Genomic DNA, 10,663 nt, shown 5'->3' with positions numbered 1-10,663 from the left:
TAATATAAATAAATATAAACACACACACATAGATACGCTTCTTCCAAAAAGAAGTCATGCACGTTAATATTTTGTTGGACCGCTTAGCTTTGGTTACCTCACGCATTCACTGTGGCATCATTTCGATGAACTTATGCAATGTCACATTTCTTTTTTTACCACTGCGTAAAATAATTTACAGCACATCCCAAAGATTCTAAAAGGTGCTAAGGTCTGGACTCTGCAGTGGTCAATACATGTGTGAACATGATGTCTCATGCTCCATGAACTATTCTTTCACAATGTGAGGCCCATGACTCCTGGCATAGTCATGTTGAAATATGTCCCTGCCATCAGGGACCGTCATTCAATATATTCAGGAAGGCAGCGGACCTCTTTTTTTGGGGGATCCCATGCTGGATACATTAAAAAAAACCTTGAGAGAGTAACAAAAAATGTAGGCAAATATATGCTATTGTAAAAGGACATAACAAAATGTTATGCTACTCTTTATGAAAGCTTCTCTTTAAAGATTCTCCAACAATATATAAAACGTATTCCATAAGTATTTAGATCATAGGAGAGTGTCAAAGTGTTGTTGCTCCAGCTGGGTCTGGACTACATAAAGCCTTCAGCTGTTATTGCAAACTGATGGACCCACAGAACACCACAACCCCTAAGAGCTTTAAAATAATCAATATTTTATCAATTATGTACTGAGAAGATTTTGCACTAAGGTAACTTCAAAGTTGGATCCCAAAGTACTTGAATGTACTGTCAGACTTACTTGTACTGTAGAACTTATTTCTGATGCAAAGCCTCCTGTTACTGGAGCTTCATGACTGATTAATAACCGACCGGTCTTTGCGACAGACTAGAAAACAGAAAAACAAAATGTCAGACATGCTATTTTCCCAAAAGAAAACAAGAATTGCATTATTTTTCTCAGACATAAAAACTGAAATAAGCAAATCCACATGTAGAAAATGGAGTGCTGGTTTACATGTCATCTACAACTACTAGAACTAATGGGGAACTATAAAAAGCAACCCTGGTCTAACCTATTCGTAATATTGCACTTTGCTGCATCTGCAAGTATATACAGCTGCCACTTTGAGCCATGAAAATGGTTTTGGCCAAGAATAAAGAATCTGGAGAATATTAGATGTCATGTAAATTACCCATTGCACTTTTCAAAATGAAAAAAAAAACATGCTAGAAGGTAAAAGTTGTCAGCTGCCATTAGGACATACACTATTATTCCTAAAATGATTAAAGTAAAGCAGATAATGTTAATTTGAATGAACTATTAGGCCTGATTCATATGGCGTGTGTTAACCCATGCAGCGCCATAGGATGGTTTTTGATGTGCCCGGAACTGCAGGAAGAAGCATGCGGGCAGTTCATTTGACTCTATGGAGACGCAGGAGTCGTGCACCGTTACACGTTGCTTCCCAAAGCTCTGAGTTTTGACAGCTGCACACAGACTGTGTACGGACCTGGATTCATCAAGTCTGCGTTCAAGGCCATACACCCTCTGTATGCAGCTGTCAAAACTCAGAGCTCTTGACACATCAACGGGGCAACTTGTCCCGTGTGAATAAAGCCTTAGTTTGCTGTGTACAATAGGCATGGTTTACGGAGTTTGGATTAAGCTGAATAGCCTGTTGCAGGGGAAAACCACAAAAAAGACAGTCCATTACGGGTGAAACATTGTCAAGGGAAAGCAACATAGCATAGAATCTGTCACAGAAAGATACCACACACAGCGCTGTCTGCTTCAGGGAACTCACCACTGGAAATGCCATACAAAACAGAGGAAAAATTAAACATACAGTAAGTCACACATAAAATGCCACATGCAGCAATGTTGATCATATAGGAAATTCCACACAAATAGCACTGTCTATTAGTAGGAGAAGGCCACACAGAATACAGAAATCCCAGTCCCTCACAGGGAAAATTATGGAAATGATGCAGGGAATGCAAACTGTGGGAGAAAAAGGTCACAAACAGAGCAGTTTGCACAGGGTAACATCATACAAAATGCTGCCAGAAACCAACACACGCAAAAAGTAGTTTGTCGAAGGAAAAAAAAAATGTCACAGGAAAATGACACACAAAATCACAGTCTATCACAAAGAAGATGTGACACAAAAAACAGTCTGTCACAGGGAAAATGTTACACAAAATGGACAGTTGCCAGAAGGTAAAGTTTAAAAGTAATGGGGGTGATTCAAATAAAGGATTTGCAAAGAAAATGTTAGCGTTATGCCTGTATCCAGAACTCTTGCGCTAAATTCATCAAAGCTTATGACAGTTCCATAGTTTATACCAACACAAGTTCTTATTTGCGTCTCTTTTCTAATAAGTCACAGTTAGGAAAACTGGAAGTAATTAGAACCGATGTCATTAAGTGACACTAAACATATGAAGTTAAATCTTAAAAATACATTCAAGTACCCTATTAACAAACATGTAGCTTATTTGTGCATAACTCAGCCGTAGATCCTCAAATCATCTCTGAATTGGTGCCGACACAGTCCTTCCTTCTGGAGGGTTGCTACTTTTGTTTTCCCTGGACCCCGTGTGTGTTGTAAAGTAGTAATACTTTAAATACTCGCGGATGTAAGCCACCTGGTCCTGGGGATTTTCTTAGCGTTTAGCTTACCTAGCCTCTTTCTCCCCTCAACCTCTGTTAGCCAATGGGCTTCCTCCAGTTAACTGATATCCCCAACGTCATGCAATCTGGCATATTTATTAGGATGTACCAATTCAGGACTAGACTCTTCAGCACTTTTCCTCTAGCCCATCTTCTAACTGTTATCTAGCTACCCACCTCCATGATCGCCACCCTCCTCTATACTGGCCATAGCCAGCACCTGATGTGTTTATTTAATCTGCTATGTTCTATTGCACTGGCTTCTTTTTTTCAATGTTTGTCAAAATTCATAAAACATTTGTGGTCACATTTTCCAAATGGGACCGTAGGCAAACATTTAAATCTGTCCCTTTAACCCTTTCCCACACTACAAAAAAGGGGGATTTATTGTTGTCTCTGTCCCATTTGAAAAGATTCCACCGCAATGAGAGCAGATTAAGACACCTGAAAGAAATATGTTGGAGTTTATTGTTGATCTTCTTATGATTATGCTGGTTACCTAGTTGTCAATACGTTGTCACCAACCAGAAACAAGTATGCAGATCAGAATCTCTTCACTTGCATATTTTCCGATCTCTAGAAATGTAAGATTTTGGGCATATTCCCACCTCTGTGTTTTTGATGTGTTCTAACAAATTTTTAACCACTTAAAGACTGGGGTGTTAACCTCCCTTCCTGTCCTATATACAGTGACAGGTCCTCTTTATGGAGACATCAGGGGTCTATAGGGACTCACCTAGGGACTCCCAAAGAAGCTGATGAAGCAGAGTTCTGCTTCACCAGCTTCTCATTGGCTACAGAAACCAGAGAAATGACAGCTGAAGACAGAAGTGATGATGCGGGAGGATGTGTGCTGATCTCCCTTTGATTTCAGTACAGAGAGCTGCTGTGCTGGTCCCAGGCCCGCACAGGGAACAATGGAGCCCAGGATAGGTGGCGGCGGAGGGGGAGGCGCACACTTGTACTCAACATACAATGAACACTTGTATGCAAAAAGCCATCAGTGGCTGCTTAAATTGCAGTCAGTTTCCCACTCTAGAAGACACTATTTGGCCATTTAGTTAAAATGGCTGGACAGGAAGTGGTTAATACATCTGTAAATAGCATGATATATTACCATTCTCCTCATGGAACAGGTTTCAGTGTGGTACAGTTAGTAAAAATGCTAGTGGAGCTGCGACTTTTGTAGGAAAATGCACATTGCGTAGAATAAAAGGGTAAGGCCGGTACACATATGTAAAACATATGTAACATGTATTTTATGTACTTTATGAAATAAAAAAAATGAAAGCCCTATCTACTTCTTGTCTGGTATAAAGGCAGGTTTACACCATTTTCCAGACCAGATCTGGTCCGGAAAATGGTGTGAACCTGCCCGCAGTTCCAGTGCATTCCAGACCAGACAAAATGAGACATGCAGTATTATTCTGGTCTGGTCTGGAACGGACTGCGCCGGTGTGAACAGAGGCCAGAAATAGCATAGGGATACATTAGGATGCAGTTTGGGTCCGCAAACAATCTTGTCTGGTCTGGAGAGTATCTGAAGGTGGTGTGAATGGCCCCCTAAAAGGGAATTCATCAGCACATCTTAAAACCCACAAAATGGTGGAAATCCATAAAAAAATTCAATGCATGTAAACTGCACTAAAAATGCACCATAGTGCATTAAAAACTCACGTAAAGCAGGCATTCACATGTACATAATAAAACAAACACAGATAGTTAGCAATGTAAGCCAAAAACATTCTCTCATGACAAAATACTTTTAAATCTACTTTCTGTGAAACTCTGTTATACTTTGTAAATATGATTAATTGCACTTGCTCCCTTAGCACATAAATATTTCTTTAACATTTTCCTTTTTTTATTTTTGATCGCAGATTACTTGTTCCAACAAAGTCAAGGTTACAGATGTAATACGGTGTGAAACAAGAAGACAAATCACTATGGAACATACTAAATTAAATTGTGCAAACCCCAAGTCAGGAAGAGGGCAATTTGGAGGCACAGACCTTTGTGGTGTGTCAAAATACAAAGGATTCCTGCAACTGAATCCATGTCAAGCATGGAGATAAATCAGTTGCTAATAATAGCTTCTCTGCTCAAAACACAGCAAAGTATATAATGTTACCCAAAGTACCAAGCGCAGGCAACTACCAGCGAAATTAAGGATTTATTTTAAAGATGTCTGTCTAAATCCAAAAGTCGGCTGATTATATTGTACATGACCACAAGCTGTCCCATATCTTCCGTTTTGCCAAAGTATAGGTTAACTTTCCAAATATTATATCCAGATGTGGCAAGGCACCCAACTGGAAACTTAACGAAGTGCTTAAAAATGCATAGTTCAAATGCAAGTCAGAAAGGAATATATTTTAATATCCATAAAATATGTTCCAAATGTCTCTGAAGATTAAGGACTTCCCTTCCCCAATCAGAATCACATTAATCTTCAGCAGTCATGTTGTATAAGCTAAATTATCCTCCAAGATTATGTTTCTTCTATATACAATAATAGGCATCACTGTCATCTTCTGCGTAAAAATCAGAAATGAGTATGTAATATGAAACTCATAGATTTTCAAGTGATTCACCAAGGAGACATATGTTCGTAGGAATGGAGTGATGTTTACCGGTTGTCATTTCAAACATGTGCTACCTGTCAAACCACCTTTTGCCTTGCAGTAAGCAATAACTCATTAAGAGCTATTGAGCTGAAACCGTACTAAGTATTTATTTCTAGAATCTTAATTCGACATGTCAAAAATAATATCAGTCACTTTTTAACATTAAACTAAAAAATAACCTCCAACAGGTTTCTACTGCTGTGTCTGTGTCCCTGTTGAAGAGATTTCCCCTCATTTCCTGAGTGGTCACTGGGCCAGGGAAAAAAAGAAAGCTCTCCAACAGAATCTACTTGTCTTGTAGAAATAGGAAGGGCTAAAATCTCCAACAGAGTTCCATTATTCTCTATAGACCCATTAGGAAGTTTCCCCCTTCCTTCCTGTGTCGTCATTGGGAAAGGAAGTGAAGATAAATCGCCTCTTTGTATTCATTAATGTAATTAATGGCAGCTAGTGTAAGTAGCTGAAATTGGCTTGGATGTCAGCCTCTGGTAATTCCTTATACAGCAACATTCAGGCTGGGAAAGGAAGAGGCAGGTCTGGGAGCCAATCAGGTAAGCTGCATGCAAAGTTAATGACAAAGTGAATAAGAAGAAGAAAGAGCAGATTGAAGAGAGGGTTAACCTCATAAGTCTGCTGCTTCTCTTTTACTGTCCAGTCAAAAGGCTTGTGGTGGAGAGGACACTACTGTATTCCTTATATTTTATGTATAGTCAAAAAACTTTTTTTTAGTTTTCGATAGATTGGGGAAGTATTAAAACACCTGCCAGGTTATTTTTTTTCTCTCTGCATACCATTGGGGAAATTCCTCTCCATTTCCTGTACCATATATACAGCAGAAGTTAGTGGAAATCTCCCAAAGTATGGGGAATTCCCTCTTAGTGAGTTGCCCATGGAACAAATGTCCTAATTGGAATATTTCCTCTCAATTTCTTTCTTGATGACAATGACCACCAGGGCAAATAGAGCAAAGAATGGGGAAACAGTCTGCAATGAAAACTTGCAAGCGAGTTTAACCCTTCCCCACTCTATACAAAACTAAAATAAAAAAGGTATTGCCTCCCTAGTGCCTAGATATGCACTTTACCCTTGAGTGGTGTCATTTACCCAGCTGTGCTGTGTACATTTTAGGACTGGATGGACAGAAATACAAATACTCTGTCAGGTAAAAGAGCACCTATATATGTATTTGATCTGTGCATTTGGTTGTTTGGAGTTCAATCTTAACATATATGTTTACAATGGCTGACAAGTTTGTTTTACGGTTTTTAGCAGTCTACACAATACCCACATACTGAACAAGCATCTACCCTACATGCAAGGTAACAACATTTTAGTACAAAGCAAAATACAATATATACATCCAGTAGGTACATAGGTACAACGACACAAGTAAATACAATCAACAAGCTTAATGTGCTACGCTGTTATGTCTTACAATAGGGATGTTCAGATACCAAGTACCATACTCGGTACAAGTACAAGGACAGATACTTTTCCAGCTCCAAGACTAGACTAGAGAAAAATTCAAACGTTAGGAGGCAGCTATCATTTTTAAGGAGCATACGGAGCTCTGGTGATTTGTGCATCCCTGTTTTAATGTTTGATTCCGTTTTATATAAATAAAGGGATGCACCGATACCATTTTTTCAAGTACAAGTACTGATACTTGTCTAAGTACTCACAGATACAAGTACTGATACATTTTTGTTTAGTGTCATGTGACAATTTTTGTAAAACAACACAGACTGATGATTTCAGGACGGTTGTGGAGCGCCAGAGTTAGGTCCCAGCTGCAACCCTGGTAGTTCTTGTGAAAATGGCAAGTATCGGCTAAACAGATTTAAATGACTGGCCGATCATTTAAGATGGGCAGAAAGAGCAAACTGAAATCCCTGTTTTCACCTGCTCCATAAAGTACTCTTCCTTTAACGTCATGCACCAGTATTATTGTTTGATCATCGTAGAACAGATTGTCAAAATTATCAGCATTGATCTTTGGTAGGGAAAAAAAAATCATTGAGAGGAAATGTAAACACATCAAATAACATCCGATAACATTTCAGAATGTACATTGTGTTTTATGTCGTTTCAGCAGTGTACAACTACATAATATTAGAGCATCTAGCCAAAATAGCGTGATGGAAAACTTTGGACCAGGCGCATTTCTCATGTCAACAACTATAAATCCTCTGCTGCATCATGAGTTATGTGAACACTAACAGTTTCCATGAAACACAGCTGGGAATCTCAGACAACTTATACACCATGTAGCAAAAGTCAACAATAAAGGCTCCTAAAACACCTGAGCTCCATTGAGCGTTTTTACACAAGCCTTGTAGCCCATAAGACTTTACTACTGGAACCACTTGGACCATTGAGTTTATTAAAAAAAAATCAACAACATTATCATCCATTTAAAGCATTATTTTTATGACCACTGCAAATAAATAAGGTCTGGATAAAGCACCTGTTGCCTGTGCTTATCTATTTCTTCATAAACATGCTCTACTGTAGCACACATGCTTGATCTATTGATTCACTTTTATCGCTGGCCTGTTAAAAGTTAGTATTTAGTAAAAAGTATTAAGAGCTAAGGATGTATAGTACAAAAGTTGCCTCTTAAAGGAAACCTGTCAGGAGACAAATATCAGCCTGCCACTGCTGACCTTTCCTTTTGCAAATGATGGTTGCCTAGCTGTCATGTTGAAACTTCAACACACCCACCTGGAACTAGCACAGAGATAAGAAAATCTAACTTTTCTTTCATTTAAATGTACTGATTGCTTGTTTTGGAGGTGGAAGTCAGGCGCATAGATTTTTTGAGAACACGAGCAGCAAAGGCAGCCCCACATATGGCAGTTCTACTTTATTGCACTTAAAACATACATGTCCCAACTTATTTCCTCAAATGCATATTTCATTTACTACAATCTTGAAAAATATATCTTGAAATATATGTGAAGGTATGTTAAGGCATATTTATAAGTTATATGTTAAGAAAAACAGGGTATGTTTAATAAGGCGCTAATTGCCATAATTTATTAAATTAAAGCTGCAATCCAGGCAAATGGAAACACCTTGAATCCACCTTGTAGTGTATATGTTAAATAAGAACTCTGTGTAAACAGTTTATTAACCCTTGAAGTGGGGCTATGCCTCCACAGCAAGGGTTAAGTGCTCGTTTCTGCCTAGGGTCAAAAAAAGTTATACGCACCCGATCTGGCTTGCTCTTAGATCGGTCCCTGAAGCCTCTCTCCTCATCTGCTGCAGAAGTCTAAGGTCCTGTGAGTTATCACGTTCTATACACGGTGTATAGGATGTAAGAACGCTGAATGACATACCACTGATGCAGTGGAGGAAACAGGCTGGAGAGAGCTGTCACACCCGGCCAGCTCGGAGGATCAGGTGAGTATAACATTGTTTTTGTTTTTCAGCCTAGGGGAAAAAACAAGCACTTAACCCTTGCACAGACATTTTTACACAGAGTTCTTTTTTTACAAATGAAATATGTTTTTGAACATCTCTAATACAAGTGCCTCTAATCTTGATTTATATTAGCTTAATGTAATCCCGCTGCACAGCAGAGTTCAAACTGGCAGGGCCGGCAGTGTCAGCTTGTCAAGTTCTATTGCATTTCCCAGAGCTGCAAGCCTAAAAATGTTAAAGACGAAGGGGAACACAAAGATGACCTCATCAGTATTCTGCTGCTCCTTTAAAGTGATATTGAAGGGAACATGTTTTAAGCTATTTCGAAAGCTGATTAAGCACTTAAAATGGATGCTGCTCCTTGATGTTAAAAAGTCTCAGATTCCTGCAGAACCAGCTAGTCCCTTGAGCACTGGCCCTGGTATCCTGTTTCAGGGTGGTTCCTTTTTCTTGCAAGTTTCCTATGGAGCCACCATTGTGTGTGCCAGTAAACTTTGTGCGTCTCCACAAACATGCAGGATACAGTCCGTGTACCCATCGCACTCAGAACCGCTGCTCCATGAGATAAGAAGTGGGTGCAGCAGGTGTCAACGGGTGGCTTCCGCCAAAGTATAAGTAAAGGATGGACAACGGCACTCCAAAGCAAATCCGGTACGTTTATTCACGTACTTGTTGCAAATGCAAAACATAAGATACAACGTTTCGGGTCTCACAGGATCCCCTTCATCAAGCAAACAATGTGATCACTTGTAACTAAATCCTTCTAGGTCATGTTTGGATCTTACGAAAGAGCTGCAAGGCAGAATTGTTAACTGCTGTGCTGACCATTTGAGGTATCGTCATCATTAAATAACCTATCATTCAAAGCTTTTAATAAACAGTAAAGCTCTGCAATGGCACACCATTCCCTCGAGCAAAATGGCAACTGAAAATTCAATGTATTGCTGTGATATCATGACCCCACACCTGTCTCTCTTCTGTTCTACTATAAATGCCTTTATCAAGTTATAACATCTTCATACTAAAGAATCAACCGCTCACTGGTTGTCTGCACTGAAGATAAAACTTTTATTGAAGCTCACAGTCCCATTGTCATCTCTAGCTCTTGGTCCACCGAGCTCCATCGCGTGTTATCCTCACAGGCCCTACAATTATGCCCATATGTTGTTCTTTTTCATGTAGAGTATTTCCCAGCAGTGTATCTCTATTTATTATAGCACTGGAACTGATCATGTAATTACAGCAGGCAGACCCTCCCAGTTAGCACTATGGAAGAAAATGGTGACTGGATTGCATGTGTCAACATCCACAGTGCAGTAACAGGCAAGAGTCTGCTATATTTACTAACAATTTTGCAATGTGTTTATCTGATGACCTAGGAAGTGTTTCACATTAAATGATTCCACTGGCACCTTCCTACTCCTTCCAAGTTGGCCTCCCAAGCCTATCTATGTCCCTGAAATTATTTTAAAGAGGATCTTTACCCATATCTTTAAAATAACAACAAACACACCTTTAGAAATGTTAAGTAATGATAATCTACAAACACATACTTCTAGATAATTGCCGGCTTTGTATTCTTTGCATACCTTATCTCTCTTTTCTTCCCAGTCTTCTGGCAGTGGCCATGTTCAGTAAAGGCAGGTTAACAGCTCTGCCTTTACTTCCTGGGACCCTGGCACATGTCACTAGGACATGTGACCATGCACATTATCTCAGGGGAGGAAAATACCTTTCCCCGAGATCTTGCGAGATTACAGATGAGATTTCCCAGCAATGCTCTGCTGATGTAAACTTCCCAGGATGCAACACTTTGGCACATTACATAATTTGTGCCAGAATTGGACCCGGAAGTAGATAAGCTCTATTTGTAAGTAAATGAAAAACAAGTTTGTTTAACTAATGAATGCAAGATGATTTTAAATCAGCATGCAGGTGTGATTTTTAGAAAAAGGGGGTAAAGGTCCAC

At 39.4% G+C, this 10,663-nt stretch overlaps 1 protein-coding gene across 2 annotated transcripts in view; it reads right to left on the bottom strand.

Annotated features, from left to right (window-relative positions):
* The window catches only part of BCKDHB (branched chain keto acid dehydrogenase E1 subunit beta), a 168,254-nt gene that overhangs the window by 42,584 nt on the left and 115,007 nt on the right, over positions 1–10,663 (bottom strand). For both annotated transcript variants that reach the window (XM_018552720.1, XM_018552719.1), the window contains exon 9: positions 767–853. In XM_018552720.1, the coding sequence (XP_018408222.1) occupies positions 767–853 (87 nt within the window). The remainder of the gene's footprint in view (positions 1–766; positions 854–10,663) is intronic.

Source organism: Nanorana parkeri, unplaced genomic scaffold (assembly GCF_000935625.1).
Source record: "Nanorana parkeri isolate BGI_ZX_2015 unplaced genomic scaffold, ASM93562v1 scaffold96, whole genome shotgun sequence".
Classification (NCBI taxonomy): domain Eukaryota; kingdom Metazoa; phylum Chordata; class Amphibia; order Anura; family Dicroglossidae; genus Nanorana; species Nanorana parkeri.
Note: the sequence above shows the minus strand (reverse complement) of the source record. Positions and strands in the feature narration are given on the sequence as shown.